This window comes from Ambystoma mexicanum, chromosome 1q, assembly GCF_040938575.1.
Source record: "Ambystoma mexicanum isolate Mex_15411 chromosome 1q, UKY_AmexF1_1, whole genome shotgun sequence".
Classification (NCBI taxonomy): Eukaryota; Metazoa; Chordata; class Amphibia; order Caudata; family Ambystomatidae; genus Ambystoma; species Ambystoma mexicanum.
Window position 1 is genome coordinate 334,543,590 of NC_090922.1, and position 21,206 is coordinate 334,564,795.

The following is a 21,206-nucleotide window of genomic DNA, read 5'->3' on the forward strand; positions in this document are numbered from 1 at the left end:
GGCCCTATCTAGTAAGCCTCCATTTACCATTTATTACAAAGATAAGGTTGTCCTTAGGGTTAAACTGTCTTCTTTGGCAAAAATTGTCGGATTTCCATTTAGCCCAGCAAATTGTGCTTCCAACTTTCTATCCGACCCCCACATTCTGGCAAGGAAGAGGAAAGGCTACATAGGCTTGATCCCAGAAGGGCTTTGAGCTTTTACATTTCTCAGATGACAAATATACGTCAACACGACAAGCTTTTCATTGGGTGTACTGGAAACAAACTGTGCCCAGATGGATAATTCTGGCTATTTAGGAGTGCTACACAGTGGCCCGGAAAGATCCCCCAGAAGGCTTAAGAGCCCATTCAACAAGGGGTATGGCAACATATTCTTCTCTTAAGAGGGGTGTCGATAAAATACATTTGTGCTGCAACCACTTTCTCCACCATCCATACTTTTAAAAAGCATTACTGTCTGGATTCTTCCTCTAGCCAGGATGCAGGATTTGGGAACGCAGTCTTATACTCAATCCATGACAAATCTTGAAACTGTACTTCGTACTCCCTCCTCCAAAACCTAACGCTGCTTTGGGAGTCTATCTTAACATGAAGAATATGTGGGAGGACACAATCCATTCAAACAACAAGTTACTTATCCCTGGTTACATTCTTTCAACTGAATGCTCCTCCCACGTATTCTTCATCACCCCTCCCAGCCTACCCCACTGTAGAATTTCCAGGCATCACACTTTACGCTCTTTGAGTGTAGTACTTTCTAGGACTCACTGAGGCTGCTAATTCTGCATGAGGAAGGTGTAAAAACAGAACAGAAGCCAACGGGCGCTGCGCGTGCTGGATATACTGACGATGACAGGAAGGAAGCACTCGAGGGACATCGAGTCAACCTCATCAACGCACAGAGGCCTCTGTCAAAAACGTTTTCCGCTGAAGTTGGACGATATCATACCATTAGATGAGGAATACTTGGGAGGAACATCCAGTCGAAAGAATGTTACCTGGGGTAAGTAACTTGTTTGGTTGTTTGTATAGTACCAATTCACCTAGGGAGTCAAATGTAGCACCAGGTAACTCCTGTTTTCAAAGTAACAAGACTCTCCTAAGCCAGAAGCAGGAGCTAAATAAATCCTACCTATTTTGAGCCCTGCCAACTAGATAGATACCTGGTATTGGGGGTAAAATAAACCTAGCCATAATGTATTGTAGTTTTTTTAATGCAACTGAAACTTTAAAGCATTTGCTACAAAAATGTCCTATTTTGCCCCACCTTACGAGTTTAACATAAATTATGCAATCATCTTTTATTATTATCATGGCATTTATTTAGCGCAGACTTGGCTCTGACGCAACAGAGCACTTTTATACATAGGTATACAACAATACAGATGCATAACTGAACACTTTTCAGAGGAAGCATAACAGATATACTGCAGGGACAGGATACAGAGGGGCACAGAGGAGGGGCAGCGCTGTACTGAGGGGCGCGCAGCGTCTTGTGAGTCAAGTGGTGTGGAGTGGGTGACGTGATGGCCTAGGTGTTGAGGAGCAGAGACGCTTGAGTTCTTTTCCGAATTGTAGGAGCGACTCTGATGCTGCCCTGGAGGAGGCTCCATAGTCTTGGGGTGTAGGCAGAGAAGGCTTGTTTTCTGGTTACGATACGTCGCCACTCCCCAGCGCAAGCAACAACAAAATCGCTGCGAACGCTCTGGACAACCAAGGGCTTCAACTTGCAAAGAGGACTGTACTTACCTGGGTGAAACCACACCAGGACCCCCCAATACAAACCGGGATACTGTGCAACGTGGACTGCCATTTTGTTGCATCATGGCGGCCCTGCGCAGAGAAAATGGTATAGGCTTAATCCACTATTTGAAAGTTTATCTGTATGTAACACCTCATGGGCATTAAAAACGGGGCCAGATTAGCCAGAGAATGGGAAGGGTAATAAAAGAAACCACAGGAAATGGGAAGTTGTGGGTTGTTCAGGTGTGGTCAGAGGAGGAGGAACTGGCAGAGCAGGAGACCAGCAGGATGGAGGTTGGTAGACGAGCTGAGGCAAATTCTAGTCCAGGTGTTGGTTAGTGAGTGCAAAAGGGTACTGAATTGTGAATGTGTGTGAAAAGTCTGAGTGGGACTGTGAGGAATTGCCATCAGGCAAGGGTGTGGAAGCCCTGGCTTTTTTATTTGTATTAATTAATAAAAGGATGCAGGTACTTCCATCTCTGAAAGGGCATTATGGTGATCAGCTTCACCTTTCATAAGATGCATGCCAAAAGCAGGTAACGCCCTCCTCCAGGTATAGCAGCACAACAGGCAGCTGTCCTGGGCTCAGGCATCAAAGGAGCACACCCGTTCAAAGGCATTAGCCTCACACCAGGATGCTGCATTTCTAAAGGCCTTTGATCCTAGTGACAAGGGAAGTGGCCAGGATTGGTGTAGACAGGATATCTCTACAGTGGAAGAAGTTTTCCACCATCTTGTTTCTCTCTGCCTCTCTCTCTTCTTCCTGTCCCCTCCACTTCCTCTAGAGCAAAGCACCTTGGGTACGATGTCAGAAGGGCAAAGTCCACTTCTTTCAAGAACAGGGATTGGACCACTAAGGCAGGCTAGCTTTATTTCACTCACCTGTGGACTTTTACCTTTTTAAAAGAAGCAGTCTCCCACCACTTATTTGAATCTTCTCTGGACTCCAACCCTTGAACATTTTGTTGGACCTTGCCGAGAGAGCAGTTCCTTTCACCCAGTTGTGGGGTAAAGGCAGGTGTTTCAAGGCCAAGCCAAACTCTATCCCCTAACCAACCCCAGGGGAAATTGTAGGCGAACTCTGCTGCTGGATCAAGACCTGCTTCTCTTCCAGCCACACTATTGTCCAGGACCTCAGTGCGCTGCAGGACCCTTGAAGGCTCCCCCGTGTTTGGGAGCCAGATAAAAGGACTAATTTCGGCCTTTAAAAGTCTCTACTGGTACTTGCAGCCCCTCAAAACCAGAACAGCAATGATCCCTGTGTTTTTGGCATCGATTCGAGCATATTTGGCTCGAGCGAACCACCAGGACCCTTCAACAGTGCCTTTGTTGTTAATTGTTCTTCAAACACTCCGCTGCACCAGTTGAAATGCGTTGTTGCCTTAGCTGGAAAAAGGAGTACTGCTGCCTTGCATTGCTCGGAGCAAAGTTGAGACTACAAAATTTTTTAACGCTGCTCCTGTAAGTGGATTGACCTGATGATGGTGTCTCTGATCAGAGAGCCTCTGCATTGAATCAACTCGACTGCACATCCTGCCAACAGCTTGCCGCTGAACCACTGCGACTGCTGTATCCTTGAACCAAAAAGAACCTGCAAACAATGCTGAGAAGCTTGGTTCGACGCTGTCGAACCACCAAGACATTTGCAAATTTATTACTGACTGATATCTGCCCTCCCCTGGCCGTTTTTGGACCTTAGAGACTGGCTAGGTCATTTCAATCCCTTCTTTCAACCTCAAGAAATATTTTTTTTTTTTTTTTTTTCTTTTTTTTTTTTACTTTGTAGTCTTTTAATTGCCCTTTTTCTCCAACCTCATTAGCCAGAGTGCTGCATCTCTCCTATCTGAATATTCTGTATTCCTTCTACAGGAGTTTTGTGGCGAGTCAGAAGGAGACAGACTAGAAGTTGCCATTTTCAAGATGCTTTCATTCAAATAATAGAAAAATGCTGAACTTTCCCTAATCTATGGATTTGCCTATCTCACACACTTAACTAGGGTGCTCATCATGAGTTTGTGAAGTTCAAAAGTAAAGTCTGACCCTGGTCCAGAAGTAGACTATGCTGACCCTACCACGAAGACAAAACCACTAAAGTTCAGGATAAAGACTACCTTCTCCCGAATCCGCTATCTCAGCTCAGTTCCTTTTAAATAAGGAATCCTCATATGGTTCTTAGCAATCTTTTACAGAAGTTCATTCAGTTCAAGGGATTTTCCCAGACCTCAGGTTTCGTCCTTCACCTGGTGTTGAAAGATCCCTTTAATCAAAGTTCCTCATCTTTGTCTTTGATTCTCTTGCTCTTTATTAGACGTAGATAAGTCTCTCTTCCTGTGATTGACACTCGCTCTCTTGGTCACTCACTTTATCACTAAGGTAACAATGGTAAATCCAGTATTGGTTCTCTCTCCCTCTAGGTTATTGGCTTTCTTACCCTCTTGGTTATTGGCCTTCTCACTGGGGCGAGTATGATGAACTCATTGGTGATATCACTCTTTTGATTATCAACTTTCTTACTAAGATAAGTTTGATGATACCAGTGATGTTTCTCGCTCTCTTCATTACTGGTCCTTTCACTGTATGATGCCCACAGTAATTATTCTCACACTCCTTGTTCCGGGGACGAGTGGGATTCCTTGAATTATTGTATTCGGTTTCGGTACCGTGCCGACTTTGATTATACCAATTGTTATCACTGCCTCTCTCCATGGGTCTCCCCGTTACCTTCTTTGTATAGGGGCCGCCTCACTGGTTTGGTCTTCTCCTTCCATGCTTCTCTCACGCTTGTCAGGATTGCTTTTGGGTCTGTGTCTCGGTTGCTTTTCCGGATACGCTTCAGTGTACGTCTTGTTCGGTGGTATCGGCACGGAGAGGGGTTCCATATCTTCCCCTATCTCGCCCACCACAGTTCAGGATGCCTCATCTTTTGCTCCACTCCCTCTTTGGGCACACTCGGGCATGCTTTTCTCTGAGTGGTTTTGATTCAGAGAGGAGTTTCCTCTCTTCCCCGTTCTCGGGCACCACTTCTCACTGGTGTGTCCCTCCTGCAACTGAACTCTGCCTTACAGCTTCTCAATAGACTGTCTAGGGAACAGTGCTCCTCTAGCACCCGTTCCTCCGAGAGTCTCCCCTGTCTGGGTGTTTGCTTTCTCTCCAGCTCAACAGCATCCTTCCTAGTCCTGGTTTGAAACTCCTGGGTCACGCTCGCAGTTATGCTCTCTCCTCCCACTATGACTCTGCTCTGGGGCTTCCACATCATCTATTGGGAGTCCTATCTCAGTGTCTGATCTATACTCTGACTCCCTTGGGTTTCTTTGTGGCAGTACGAAACACATACTTGTTTTGAAATCTCACATTAACCAATGTAGGTAGACTTGTCTTGTTCTCTCCCAACAGAGTAGGTATGGTTGGGTTGGAAAGGGAGTTCCTCATTGGAACAGAGTCCTGATCCCCATGGAGGGGGTTGAGTCTCTGCTGGTGAGGTCCTGCTTGCCTCTACCCCTGGGGAGGGTATCGAGTAGTGGGCTCACCTCGCTAGACTCATAAGGAAAGGCTTCCACCTGGGTAGAAGTGACTGAATCCCTCAAGTTGTCACTGTTTTTACAGTGCTTCCCTGTTAGTTATTATTTTACATGGTGCGTTTGCTTAAATTATGTCTTTTTATAGAACCTTGATTGGACATTCCTTTATTTTGCACTGTGCTACTTTGCTGTTTGCGTTGCTACTGAACCACGCTCACATTGAATATAGCCTTCTCTCATTAACAGAAAAGGTGAAGGAAGGATATCTCTTAACTCTGCATGTTTTACCTTTGTGTTGGCTCTTGGTTTGTAAAAGTGTGGGGGCTGAGTCATCGCTTTAGTCTCGTTTGACTTTCAGAGGGTGTATAGGCAGTGAATGCGAATGGGATGTGAGAGTGAAAGGAAGGTAATTGAGAAGATGGGGTGCAGGAGGAAGTGGTAGTGTAGATGATGTGTGGTAGAGTGCAGGAGGGAGTAGTGACATTGAAGGGGTAGGCAGTAGTATAAGGGGTTGGTGACATCAGAGGAGGAACAACGAGGAGAGACGGTAGGTGGAGTTGGGAGCAGGAGAGTAGGGAGAGGAGAATAGGATACAGAACCAGGGAAAGTAACATTGGGGCATGAAAAGGAGACCTAGTCGGGCAGTGTGTCCGAAGGTACATCCCCATATCCTTTAGTAGCGACTAACATCATAATAGTGTATGGTCATTATAGGAAGTCCCTGGGGGTAGTTTAGACAAATGAGGCATTGGCCTTTAAGTTATCTCTGTTAGCGAAGTCAGAACCTCGACAGTAGGCCAATACCTGCATTGTTTTCTGAGCTGTGGAGTAGGGTCATCTGGATTAAAGTGGGAGTGGTGGTTTTGTCAATGGAGGGGAATGGCCCTAGTGCCCTGATAAAACTTCAGTATAAAGCCTTGAACCATCTCTGCGAGTAGAAGTGTTCTTTAAGTCATCTGTGACAATAGATTGTGCCAGATTCAAGATCAGTACATAAGGATATTTATTTTCTAAGAAGAATTTAAATAGATGGGATACACAGTCCAAATAAGATGAATTCACCTGCCCCCGCTGTTGCCATTTTTCTTCTGTTCCCACTGTTGGCAAGTACTAAATATTTGACCAAGCAACATCTGAAATCTTCATGAAAGAATGTGTTCTAAGCATTTGTGACAATATGATTGAACACAAACTGTGGAATGCAGATTTGAGATATGAAAGGGATGCCATATGACAAATTAACTGTTATTTGAACAGTTGAAACTCGATCAGTGAACACATATTGCAATGTTGTATACTTCGTAATTAGGTGTTGCAGCCAAATAATCATAACTGTCTGACCAAAAAGATGTTGTTGCCTTTACAGAAAAGGATATAATCTAAGCAAATGTTAAATTTGAGGATGAAAATTGAATTATGTAAAGAATTAATGTACTACAAACACAATATATATTATGACCTTTTTGGGTGGTTGTTTTGTATGCCTTAAAAGCCGGTTGGTCGAGATCAATGTTGGCAAGCAGGTTAGGCAGACCATGAGAACATAATGATTAGGATTTGTGAATTTATTTTATGTGGTGTGGCGGGTCAGGAGGACGCAGACACTGAGGGCATTTCTACTGGTTATTGATTAAATAAGTATAAGCTTATCTTTCCCTATTACTAGGTCAGTGTTCCCTGCCTATGTGACTAACTAAGGTGCTCGTAAGTTGTTAGTCTCAAAATCCATCGGTCTGCTGTCCAAAACTAGTTCTGACTGACCCTACCACTATTATAACCGACTAAAATAAGAGCTGGAGAAGGTCTCCCTTCTCATGATTGTAATGTGGCATTATCTTGTCTTCTCTTTGCCATTCCTTTTTAGTAGACTATTCTTAAATAGTCTCTTGTCACTTCCTGTATCAGTTCTTGCCACTATTTCAGTGTCTTTGGTTCTTCCTTCCTGTTTAGGGATAGTTTTCCAGTAGCCCCTTTTTTGGTCTCTTTATTTTACTGATTCTGGCTGCTATACCTTTTTGAGTTCGGTAACATATACCCTCTTAGCTGTGAAATGCCTTCTTGTGGTTTACTGTGAGTATCTTTTCCTTTAAGTGGTCAACTTGGCTTTTCTTTCCATTCATTTAATTCTCTCTGATATTCTCCACTCTTTACTTATGTGGTGCTTACCCCTCTTTCCAGGGTATTTGTGCACCAGTCGTAGAGATCTCTTTCAGGTTTATTTGGGATTCGCTTTCTCACTTTACTATAGTTCCATTACATCGACTTTAAATTCAATGTCTCATCAATTTCACGCAGAGGAGTTTCCCCGTCTTCATAAGAATTACATGATGGTTTCCCAGTCCTCCCATTCTCCCTGGTGCCTTTGAGAGTCTGCAGGGGAAAGTCACCAGGGCCTGTACTGGCTCAGACTCTTTGTTTGCTCTGCTTCTCCGTCTTCTCAAGTCTGCTGATGTACCGCTCACGGTCCTCTTTCCCTGGGACAAGTTATGGCTGCGGGTGAGCGGATATCTTGCTGTTTCCTTAGCGTTGTGGTTTCGGCATCATTGGGCGGGTACTCTGCCCATCATGAAAAGGTTGTGGTCCCACCACCACCAGGATCTGGATCCATGTCTCCTTAGCTTCTCACAGGCTCCATGGCTCTCTTCAGCTCTTCAGCTCTACCTCTCATAGATGTCACGCCGTTGGGGGGTTTCCCCTGCTTATGCTCTCTTCACTCTCTCTCTCTCTGGACTTCTTCTCTCCTCAGCGTGCGTTCCATATGCAGTTTTCTCGTCTGTTATATGGAGGTCTCTCCTTAAAGAGACAGATCATATTTCTTGTTTGCAAATGTATAATTTTGTTTTGTCTTATGCCAAGTCCCTGGCTTTTATACTGATCAAGGTTCCGGGTCTGTCGAGGCTTCTGCTTTTAAGGTTGCCCTTACTTGCTGGCCATGCATTCACTATTCCAGGGGGGCAGCCCCCAAACTTAAAATAATAAGACCATGGGAATCCTGAATTTAGAATATATTCCTTCTACTTTCCTTTTACATCTTTGTCATTGGCACACACAGCTGTGTCCATTAATCTTTTAAGGACTTGGTGGTTGATAATGTGCCTGGTTTACAGAAAGCTCATCACAGGAGAAAAATGCTAGAATTAATCTGGGGAGACCGCTGTTTCACACGCCCGTCATTGTAGATACCCACGCTCTCACTGCCCACATAACAGGATTGGGAAAACAAAACGGTAGTGATGCTAAAGTCTGTGGTCCATGCAAGTGGGAGAGCCCATGGACTCTGCACAAAAAAACACTAGCAATATTCCACAAAAGTACATATGAAACCGAATACCTACATACTGAGACACATTAACGGGTGGTTCAGCAGAAAGGCTTGCATTAAGCCAAATTAATTAGGAATGGCCTCTGTAGCATTGTAACCTTCCTTAGCAGAATGGCGTGGCAGTCCGCTTGTCAATGCCACTCTGCTAAACCAGTTGTAGTTTTTGGAGACCAGAATCAATTATCTTTCTCCCTCAGCCCACACACAGCCGTTTCCACTTGATCACACCAGAACATGCAGGGATATAACAAGGGGCCTGAATGGATGAGGGTGTGGAAATTGGAGTATGGTGTCCAAGTGGCTGGTTTGTGTGTTGTGAGGAAGAAGGGAAAGGTGCTGAGGAGGAGGCATGGTAAGGGGGAGACATGTAGGAGGAGCTAGTGGTAGGGAAGAGGAGGAGCAGGAGGAGGGGAGAAAGAATTCAAGGAGGGTTGGGAGATAAATGTGAGGGAGGAGGCAGAGAGTAAAGGTGGAAGCTCAGAGGTGGTGGAAAGGAGAGACAGCGGTGCAGAGGGACAATGAGAGGGACAATGATGAAAGTTCTGTTATTTGTTTGCTTTTAGATACATGTGTACAGCATCCATGAAAAAAGAATCCACATACAACATCACTTGTCCCTAATAAGGGTTCCTGTGTCCTGTGAACTGTTGCCCATGTTTTTGAATAACCAAGAAAGGCTAACGTTTTTTGTGAATAACAAGGCTGGAAACAGACCTATACTGTCGACACTACAAAGTGGGGGCTTTTCTGTATATGAAAATGAATGCATAAAGTCACCTATAGGCTACTAACATCCCCTGATTCTGCTCATAGTCTAATGATTTATTACCAAAGGATATTATTACCTAACAATCCGATTAGGTTTGGTGGTGCATACATGCGAGATGCATGTTTTATGTTGTTTTTTGAAGTCTCTGTATGACCAAGTGGTCATTTTTCTAATGTGTTATATTGAATAAATCTGGTAAATTTTTGTAGACCCGCCCCTCCATCTTTGATATATGTTTGCAAAGATGATGTTTAGACTCTGGTTCTGTTCATGTTGTGTCTCCAACTAAATGTGAAACATCCAAGGGTAGATTTTTTGTGGAACCCCTCCTTCCATAATGTTCTAAAGTCCTCTCCCATTAAGCCCCCTACAAAAAAAAGAGGACCCCCTTTTGTGTGCTTTGAGTACATACCTACATATACCCCGTCCTGCTACCCAGAACTATTTCCATACTAGCAGCACAAGAGCTAGTAAATAAGATGGTCTCCATATGCCACACTGAAGCACACAGCAACATGCTAGAGACACTCAAAAGCACCTCGCTAATCGTAAGCAACAACCGGGGGAGTGGGTTGGCCCCCAAGTTTTTCTCTCGGCGCAAGATGTCCCTTTACCTCCGTGCACATCTTAGTTTTAATGCCTTACATTCAGTCATTCCATGTCACATTGTCCTATCTTTAGAGTGCGTTTAACACTAACGTTCACTGAATCATTCCTTTGCAGCTTCTCTAAGCAGCTTTCATTCCTAGATTCTGCCCTTTGCCAGGAAACTGACTCTACCATAGATAGCCATATAGCAATGACTCAGTTACAAGCATACCAATGCGTAAGTAAAAGGGACGGAGTACAGAACACACTGGCAGTGGCATACTCCAGTAATCTAACGAGGATTGCATACAATGTGTCTATAAGGCCTGCGTTTATATCCTTGGTGCAGGTTGTTGGACCAACTAAAACACCATTCCTAAGTCTGCAAAATTGCTCCCTCTACACCAGACATCTTGGTCCAATGTCTGTGTCACGAAGAAGACACAGTATGATTTACCCAATGCATTCATTACCTTGGCTCACATTGCTCCCCATTGAGCCCGACTAATTAATATCTGATGAACTTTCACTAGTCCCCAGTTATCCTTGCTGGGATTCGAAGTTTCTGAGAGAAAGTAGATGGAGAATCAGTGACTGTATGCGTGACGAATGCTGCTACATCCAGGATGGATGCTAAGCTGTAAGTGTGATGTGATTTCAGCCCATGCCCAATGGGTGTCAGTCCGTATGACAGCCATGGTCATTTGAGGCTATTGCAGTGCACTCAAACCCCCAGTGTTCCCTGTACACCCATCATCTGTGGGTGAAAGGGATTAGCATATCACTTTAGGCAGACCGCAGTCCTGAGGCTGTCCTCCAACCAAAGTTAGATTTTTAAAATACTCACCCAAAAGTGTTTCCAATTGACCGTGAATGGAGCTTATCTTGCAGTTAAACCCACTTCTTTGTGACCCACAATTGAGTGGATGCTCCAGGCTCTCAAGTTTGTATGTATGAAATACTTGCACAAAGGACTAGTCCTGATGCTAGATACGGGTCTGAAATGTGTAGGTGACTTTGGTTTTGATTACCTTTTGAAAATAATTGTAAGTACAATGGATGGTATTTGTAAAGGTCAATAGCATTATTTCCATGTAAGCTGGCTTTAGAGCCAATTGCGTTAACGGTAGATTCTACATGTAACCGCAATTAGCTTTTTGCCACTTTTTGGTCATTATCTTTTTGTTAACACTTTGCCAAAAGCCTGTTCCCTTTCCATAAAACTCCAGCCATTAAAAGATTAAAAAAATAGAATATTAGTAATGGTCCACGAAAATACAGCCCGCACCCAGATTCAAATAAGCAACATGGCGCACAGAACCCTAAAACACAGATGATAAAATAGACTTTCAGTATGCACCCAGTGCGCTCCTGGGATGACAAGGATCTAATTCCACATATGTTGATATATTGTTGGAAAAAAGAGACAGCTCAGATAGCACCTGGAATTCTTTTGATTATAAAGAGAACATTGCAGTATGGTATCCATTTTATGGGCTTTTCAGGTCTACTTTGCTATACTTCCACTGTGATTTTACAACTACCCAGACACTAATTACATTTAAGCATAAAAGGTGTAGTCCTAGCAATGGCGCGCAAAGCTTACTGGTCCTTCTTTCTCAGAGGGTAGGTCAATCCCAAACGCAATACATTTCTCTGCCTGCTTGTTGCATGGTTCTAGAGTAAAAGTCCCCAAGCAGAGACTGATTCTAGGTTTCTTTATTGCATTATGTTGAAGCATAATGCAGCTGAACAATGCAATTTTGATATTCCAAGTAATGCATAGTGCAAAGGTTAACTTATGTGGTGTGTTGTCACAGCTGCAGGATCAAAAGACTTCTTGACGCCAAATTTTTCTCAGGTTCTATATTATGTATAAATATGAGTCGGGGAATTCGGTTTTACTGGGTCCATGGTGAGGGGTGCAGTATGGATACAATTTAATCAGCCTCTATTAGGACCGTCGTCCCTCTGTCCCCAAAACAGTGCAGCCTTTTGCCTGGAGAACAGTCACTGGGGTTTATAGTGGCATGCACATAGTTTGTTTTTATATGTAGGGGATATTTTGGCTATGCTTTTTCCTTGCAAGGATATCACCTTGGTTCTTTGGAATTGGGCGGAAACCTGGCACTACTACCATAGGTGTCTCGAATCATCTGAGCCGGGTTTTGGCGTCAGACTTTCCAGCAACTTCAGGACCTCAGTTCAACCTTCACCCCCTTTTTTCTGTGGTGAACAGGTTTGAAGATGGAACTCTCCCACCCTCAGGAGTGTGGCAAGTTCTCTCCACCACCTCCTTGTTCTGATAGGACCGTTGGTCGGAGGACACCTCTGTGTGCCCCTTTAGTGTTTTGCTAGTCTGTTCTCCTCCTACATTCCCTGTTTTCGCCTTTCCTCTTCACATTTCTCACCTCTCCTGTTTGGTGCGATCGTCCTCCCTCCATGCTGCTCTGTTGGGTCTCTTCCTCTCCCTCCTCTCATATTGTGCTCTTCTCTCTACCACCCCCATTTTTCATCGTCCACATCTTTTATTCTCTTGTCGTCCTCCTCCAGTCATGTTTCCTCCTCTGTTGCTACTTTTTGCCTCCTCTGCTTTCTTCTCTTTACTTTTACCCTTCTCCCCTTGCTCTCTTTTGCCACCTTCTTCTGCATCTTTTCTCTACCTCCTATTCATCTGGTCTTGACTCTCCCTTTTTGATCTCTGCTCTTCTCTCCTGCCTTCTTCCAATCGTGCCATCTTTCTCCCTCCTCAGCTCCACGTTCTCTGTCCTCTTCTCCATGTTCTCTCTCTTCTGAGCCTCTGCTTCACCCTCTCGTCTCGGTTTCTCTTCACTTCAGGTCCACACTCCATCCCAGACCATGCTATGCAAGCTCCTCAACCCACACCACCTTCTCAGAGGGAAATTCATGTGTACCGGTGTGTGCCTTGTGTATGCATGTCTTGTGGTTGGGCACCGACTTTCCAAACTGGGGCTTTCTTGATGTGCAGCATTGGCTAGCATTGCACCCACAGGCTCTTCTAGCCAACAGTGTTAGCAGTATTCACCATCTTGGATTTTCTATGAATTAGTCTTTTATTTACTGAGATAATCAATGGTCATCCTGCTAGGAAATAAGGTGTTATTCTCTGTGATGCACATCTTTTTTTCTCCAGGGAGACTTTCTGTAATATATTTTTAGGTACTACTGCTCTTCCTTTTTCTTTTGTTCAGGGGCTGTCTATGGGAGAGCGTGTGGTATGTGTGTGTGGCCCCAATAGGCCTACTGAGATTTTAATGTGTGTGGAAGTTGAACATCTACCTGAAAATGGAGCTCTCTGCCCTAAATAATTCTCCCTGTTTGGAATTGCAAGTGTCCCGGCACTGCTTTCTTTCTTTTCTGTGGTCTGCCATTCACTATGTTGGTCAGGATGTCATGAAGATTCTTATTGACTTGTGAAATACTTTGCAGAATCATCCCTAGGTGCTCTAGCTCTAGGTCGCCTGTACGTGAGTACATTATCAGACTCTTAAGGATGCATTAGACCCAGGAGTTCTCAGAATGAATCCCCTGTTCGGGTTCATGACGGCCTTTCCTGGATTTATTCTTCCAACACCTTAATCTTCTTAGGTACTTAGCCATTGACCAGCACCCAATCATCTTACATCCATGCCTTTTTTCTAGCTTTCACCTACTTCCTAGCTAATTCTCCTCCTTTCTTGCTTGGCTATTTTCTTCTCCACCTTGCCCTCTTTCTTCTCCCACTCTCCATCCCACCCTCTTGGTTGTTCATCCTTCACCCCTTTTTCCTCCTGCATCTCTTTTCTCACATCTTGCTCCTCTAAGCGCACTTCCCTCACTCTGCTTCCGCTCTCTGTATACCCTACTCACCATGCACTACACTCAACCTCCCTCACTGAACATCTGACTCTCACCCTGTCTCCTGCCTCACACCCCCATGTTCCCTGTCAGGTGGGCCGTGGGGGTGGTCAGTAATTATTTCGAAAAAAAAATGTCGAAAAAAAAAATCGAATTCCATTTTTTTAAATTATATATTTATTTTGGGGTCCGGGAGTAAAAAAAAAAATGAGTAAAACTAAAAAAAAAAAAATTAAAAAGGGCGGTTTGGGGGGAACCCCCCCATTTCGAATAAAAAACGTATTAAAAAAAATTCGACTTTTTTTTCAACATTATTTTTTCGGAAAAATGACTTTAGACATTTTTGCATTCGAAAAAATGACTATAAACCGGCCGTGGGACATAGGTTAGTTTAATGCCTCTGTTGTGTGAAGTATGTGAACAGAGCTTGAGATTGGGAACTTTAGCATCTGATGACAGGCTGGCTGACTATGCTGTGGCTCTTCCAGCCGAGTATTTTTCTGCTCTGTCCACCATTTTGTTTTCAGAGAGTGGACTGAAGCAGTCACCGCTGCTTGTGATTTTCAACTGCTTTTGAGATATGCGATGGCCCATGGGCTAGGGGTTTGAGGCCCCCAGTTGAGTCCGCGTGTGACCGCTTTAGACTTGCATCGCTCAATAAACAAGTTCTTTCCATATGCACTAGATTCTCCAGTTTTTCATGGTCACCGCTTTGCTGGCAGATTGATTTTTACCCAGCAATCGATTAGATTTCTCACAGTGCAACATAACTTCGACTTGCCAGGATTGCTCATGGGCAGAATTGTGGGAGATGCAGTTGGGACTAGAGATGGATTGGGGAGCTTGAGGGATCTTCCATATACCTTCTCCAGTGCCAACATCACAGTTCGCTTGGTGGTCACCAGCCTCCAGGAACTCCCCAATCCCAGTGCTTAATTTGTGGGGCTGTTTGCCAGGGCTTTCCCTGGCACTTATATTTGAGCTCCAGCACTTATTGTCTCAGACTCACTTTAATTATGAAGTAGTGATAGGCAGTGCATCCATCAACCACAGTGAGCAGGTGCGAGCTGTAGAGTAACCCCAAATATGCAGACACTGTGGTTAGCATCTATGGGTGGTGGCAGAAGTGGTCCTCACCCGTAGTGTCACAGGAGTGCTCGAAAATTTGGGCCCTGGCACTTTAATTTTACCAATTAAGCGCTGCTCATCCCAGGGACGTCATTCACAACTGCGACCCCTGAGGTCTCCCTTGCTACCCCTAAAAAAATTAAAATAAAAAAAAGGGTTTTTTAATTGTATTTTTTAAAATGTAAACCCCTGGGCTGGCTGTGGCCAGTGCCATGTGGCTCTTTGTTTCTGGAGTGGCTGGCTTTCTTGCTCAGGCCTCTTAAAAAAACGTGTTTGCCCTAGTGTAACACTTTGAGCAGTGATCCTAAATAAGAAAGAATAGGAATAACAAATAATTTGTCATTCTGGAATTCTATACAATAATTGCTAGACTCATTAAGGCTTATTTCAGGCACACTTCAGGGGGTGAGTCCAGGGACATCATTTCACCAAAGCGCCAGGGGCAGCGGAAGTGACAATACATGACCCTTGACCTCTGATGACATCAAAGACAGTGATGTCATTTGACCCAACCCCTAAGTGACGTCATGGGAAGCAAAGGAACACAACCTTTTGCCCCTTGACAAAACAGGAAGGGGCATCACATAGCATTGTTCCTACGTACACAATGAAAAATATGGTTATGATATCAGTATAATGTGATACACATTTCATACAAGAATGGATCAGCATATGTATCGTTAATATCAGTGTGTATAGGCCCATATTACCAAATTACTGTGAATGCAAGCAGACCTCCAAGGCCAAATGATAGAGGCGAAAGGTCATGTTCCTTCGCTTCCCATTTCACTTCGGGGTTGGGTCAAATGACATCACTTCCTGTGGTCTCATCAGAGCTCAAGGGTCGTGTGGTGAAATGACATCCCTGCATCTACCCTCAAGCATTGGACTACGTCACAAAATGCAGATGCCACTACACCTTTTTGAATTAGATCTCGTCTTTTAAGGTCCATTGTTTGACAGGCACAATCAAGTGTCTACTGTGCCAATAGATCATTTTACAACTTTGTTAAAAGCACTGTAGGCAAATCAAGTAATTTACTCTTATAACTACGGATGTGGAAATGCTACAAATCCCTGCTTTTAAGTCTACTTAGTTTTCAAATTTTCATTTACAGCATTTGAGGTTCTTGCAGAAATCTCGGATCATGAAGCTCCACAGTAGGCATTTTAGAGTAGCTTTTTGATTTTTTTGAAGATAATTGTACTGTTGACCCTTGGGGTTCTTCCATTTTGATACCCTTTGTTAATTGAGAGAAACTGACTGTACCATTCATCGTTCCCGATTTGTGATGTTTAACGGAATGCCTTGTGAGCTGTGAATATTTGTTTGATGTGTATCCATGTTAATGGATGTTAAATTTGGTTCCACATAAACAGTGGGTGGCTCGCAGTGAAGTTACTTAAAAAAAAGTTCACATAATTTACTAAATATTTCTTATCCTTGTAAAGAATAGTTCAACACCACTGTTAGAATAAAAAGACATGATTTTTTATTTGTAAAATCAAAGGAAACAATGCATAATTAAATGGATATCATTTACTCATTGGCATAATTAGCTTGCTACCCTGTAAATCATGTTCTTGGAACTCCCTTTTTGCAAGCCTAACCATTGATTCTAAAAAGCAATTCCTTTTCTTTTATGTATTCAATCCTGTACTGAACATGATTTATTTCCTTTTAATTTCAGCCTGTTCCTTCATTATTGCTACAAACGAGGAGGCATGCGCCATACGTCCTATACTTGCATATGTGGCAGGTAAGCTTCCTTTTTTTCTATATTAATGTTGTGCTCATTGCCATATCCTTTTTTTTTTTTTTTTTTTGGGAAGCCTGGGTACTGTAAGGGATCAAGAGTAAGATTTGGGCACAGTAGTCGGTTTCGTTGTAAATTTGGCGTTTTATTGATTAAGATTAAATTAAGAAGTGCTGGGGAAACCTATCTGTCTCTAATCCTAAGAGGGGGATCTCTTCCTCAACAAAACAAAAGAACGTCGTTGTCAGGATGTCAAACAAAAGAGCATCCTGTGTCCAAAAATCCTAAACTATCCCTTACACTCTAAATTCAGTCTAATGTACAAATGGGGATTCTGTTAAACTATGTACTTTTAGCTTCCTTTCAACGTTCTGAAAGGTTAGGTTTTTAAGATGCAGAAAATAAATTAAAGTTCTAATAGAGAAAGGGGGCCTCCCTTCCCCTATGGTTTCTCTGATCCTTCACTGTTTATCCAGCACTTCCGCTTAAAAGTCAATAATGTCCTACTGCTTTATCAAAACGGAGGGAGTCCCCCCCCCCCCCCCCCCCCCCCAACCTCCCATGTTTTGCTCTTCTACCAATTTTCACTCCACAGTTTCATGGTGGACAGTTTCTCCAGTTCGTATATTTCCACAGTGTTGAGGAAAATACTTGTTTACTTTAACCTCTTCTGTTTTCCACATTCAATACTTTTACATCTTTCCACTTCACATCAGGGGAATGAGTCTTCCCTTTTGAATTCCTCCACTTGTTACACTTATTTCCACAATTCAACTTTACTCAAGGAGCATGAGGTTTCCTTTAAGCGCACAGTTCTTTACACTACTTAGCCCTCTTTCTGTCCCTGGTATTCTCTCCTGGCAGGGTATTTGTGACTCTTATTTGGTCCTTAAAAGGGGTATCAAGCCTCCATTTTTTTTATTCACAATTTAAGGTGCACTGCTTTTCTCACTCCTGGTTTACTCTCCTGCCAGGATATCACTTCACTTGCTTTTCTCACTCCTGGTTCACTCTCCTGCAAGGATGTCACTTCACTTCCTCTTGTCTTCCTCTCTTGGGTACGAGTCCCAGGCTCACTGTCTGCCTGGTTCAGTAACCTGCCATGGCTTTTCCTTTCTCTTTTCACACTTTCTTTTATCCACGTGAAAATGTTTTCCAATATTGGGTTACTGACCCACTTTTGACAAAGTTTGTTTCCGTTTTAATTCCTCTTTTCAAGCGTTGGGTCACTGACCCACCTTTAACACGGTTCGCATCTGTATTCATCCTTTCTTTGAAATACTGGGTCACCGCCCCTTTCTTAACAATGTTCTCACCCGAGTCAGTTTCCTTAATATGTTCAATTGGGCTCCCACGCATTATCACTGTGGCACTGCATTTGCCTTCCTGCTCACTGGTAACCCATTTGTTCTCCCTGGGCATGCATGCCATTGGCCGGCCAGCTCCGGCTTTGCTTTCCTTTGCTCCAGACGGCTCGAGCTTCCCATGGTCATCAAGCAGTAAGATTCTTTCTGTTCGGGCTCCCTGCACATCGTTCGTGTGTGCCTCTGTTCTGCTTCTTAAAATCGGCTCATCTCTAGAGTCCTGACTGGCATCAGAACAAGTTGTAAACAACATCTGACTCTCTCAGATCACTGTCGGCTGTGGCAGTTTTAAACTTCTCAGTATTGGCCCATGTTTTCCAAAGACTAGAATGCGGTGTGGGCTTACCGCTTCTGGTCATCTTCATTGCTCCATCCCTCTTCCTCGTCTCAGTACTAAAATGGGGTGGGGGAGGTAAATGGGGTGATTGGTTGGAAACTTGGGAAATGAATATCTGTCACAATAGCCCATCCACGTATTTTGTAAAGGTACATGGCTGTCCTGTGGACCTATGGCTGCAAAGTTGTTTTGGTTCAGTGTATTCCTACCTTTCTAGAGTTGGTCTTCCCCTGTGTGGCCCTTGGGCAGATAGCCACCCCCAGGGTCAGAGTCAGGTGACTTGTGCCTTTCCCTGACCACACAAGAAAATCTTCCCTCCAGAGAGTCGGTTACGATATTGCTAGGTTTGTCAGAGTACTTTTCTTCTTTTTTGATTTTAAGATGATCACATCTGAAAAGTAGAAAGTACTTAAGGCACTGTCAAAGTTGCTCCCTTTTTTAATTTCCTTATGGCAATTAATGATTTATTCAAATATAATTGTTTATTGTGTAAGTGTTAACTGACCTATTCTCTTGATTTCAGCAATGCATCATCTAATATCCTGTATTTAATTCTGCTGAGGTATATAAGTTATGATATGATAGGTTATTTATAACGCGCTTAATACCCAGAGGTTTCTAAGCGTGGACCCGGTGATCGAACCTATGTTGCTCGGTGTCGTCTTGCTTCCAAGGTGAGCGCGTTGCCCCTGAGCTATCCTTCAGAGAGTTGGTGTTCAGAGCAATGCAGCCATGCGATCATCCACCTAAGTGGAATTTCTTAGACCCATTCTGCTTCAAGTCTAAGTCGAAATTCTCCTCCTTTTCCATTTCTTATTGTCAGACACCCACCACCAACCGCTTTCTTTATAGTTAGTGTGTGTCATTTTATTCACGTAATATTTTAAAACCACGTTTCCTCATTCTTAAGTTTAAATGAACCGTAGGGTAAATTTGCATTGTAATGCTGGTGTTTTCCTGCACATGATGAAAAGCACGTCAAATCAGTGTTGTAAGCTTATATTTTGATCAGCAGGAAACGGACACATTCATTTTCTAAAAGGAGGTCCATTTTACATCCCGGCACCTGGGCTGATATCAAAAACAGCCGAATATCCCAGGAACCTAACAGCTGGCATTTTTCCAATATTTTCTTATAGCAATTCTATTTCACGTTTGCACAAATCTTGGCAATCGGAGCACTGCGGTTTTCAAAAACGAAATCCGGTACTTTGAAAATCATGCTACCATGCACTGCCAGCGAGCTTGATCGAGTGAATGGAACAGTTTTCCTGATTCCAGAACGTAGCCTTGTCCTTTTTACTTTTGGCTATTGGGTCATGTATAACCCGGCGGAAACTATTGGCATGGGAATTGAAGATATGCGAGAGATGGTATGATATGAGAAGGGGAAAATAGAAGAAGCAGGCACACAAAACATTCATCAATATGTCCTCTTGGTTATGCCATATTGTATTCAATTCAAAGGAGTTATCAGGCCCATGTTGATCCTTTGACACAGGGATTCGCAAAAACTTCAAAATACACAGAACCAGGTGTGTCTAGTGATAATTTTAGTCATTATATTTCTGTACTGTAATTCGATTCTGCTGCTTTTCAAGCCAAAAAATCATGCACACAGTTGCGAAAAAAAATTAATCAAAAATTCTTTTTAATCCAACATAGACCAATGTTTTAATTGGCTTCTTTGAGGCATCAGCGTCGAAGAGAATGCTGTAGATACTTTTAACAGAGCGGTTCCGAAGACTGAGATTGGAGTACCGACAAGGCTCGCACAAAAGCCCCGAGGATGAAGCAAGACTCTGAAATCCATCGGCTTTGAGCCAAATTGTGATTAAGGAAACTGTTCTTCCCCAAAGAAGCCAATACAAATATTGGTCTATGTTGGATTAAAAATAATTTTTGATGATATGAGAAGGGGACACGCAGTTTGTGGGTGTTTCTCTTGTTTGCCTACCCGCTGATCGTCTATGGGTGTGCTATTCCCAAAAGCCATTCATTACATGCCCCAGCCTGCCCAATATGCACCTTTCTGAGCTATCTCTGTTTTTAAGAGGATGCCATTGTTATTTCTATGCATACTTCTGAAAAGTAATAGCTTAATTGTAGCCAAATGTGTGTGTTTGCGCATGTTACGTGTAGCACTGATGTCCTGTTGTGTTGGCATTCATGAGACTTTTGTCAAGACCTGCCTTAAAATGCCCAGATACTAACACCATTTTCCAGCTGTTGACATCTTATTACCTGGTAGTACCTGGTAGTACTATTATGAAAGTGCCGGGAAATCAACCTAATAAGCCTGACTGGCATTATATTGGTTGGCTGCCTGTGCAGCAGTAAGGCTTTGGTTCCTTGCCTTGCATGGTCTTCAAATACTGCAAGTGAGGGCTTATTCCATTTTCTGTCAAGTTTAAAGTGGATACATTATATACTATGTGCGTCTTTCTGATATTCGAAAGTATACCAGCAATAGAATGATCTATATTACAGTTCTTAAGTTTAAGGATACCTGAAGGGATAATAAACTGATCAATTTAGCAAATGAAGGAGTGTTTAAAATATCTCACTAGGGGGGTGCGGGGGTGTCTGAGATATCAGACCTTTAATCCACAAATTGGATGTATGTTAGAAGCCAGGGCTCCATAGAGCTTTTGTTATCTTAAGGCTTCTGAAGGGGGAGGAAACATTTCAGGAGATGTGGTTTAAGAGAAGTTTGACTTGCTGTGGAATTCAATACAGAAATGAGTGTATTATATTCGGGTAATTGCGTTCAAATCCTGAATTTGCTGGAGTCCATTCTGAATGCTCTGGTCGATACAT

General features: G+C 43.2%; 1 protein-coding gene across 1 annotated transcript in view; it reads left to right on the forward strand.

Annotated features, from left to right (window-relative positions):
• PEPD (peptidase D) overlaps window positions 1–21,206 on the forward strand; it is a 1,156,120-nt gene that overhangs the window by 777,735 nt on the left and 357,179 nt on the right. The window contains exon 10 of the mRNA XM_069639310.1: window positions 16,620–16,688. Coding sequence (XP_069495411.1) covers window positions 16,620–16,688 — 69 coding nt within the window. The remainder of the gene's footprint in view (window positions 1–16,619; window positions 16,689–21,206) is intronic.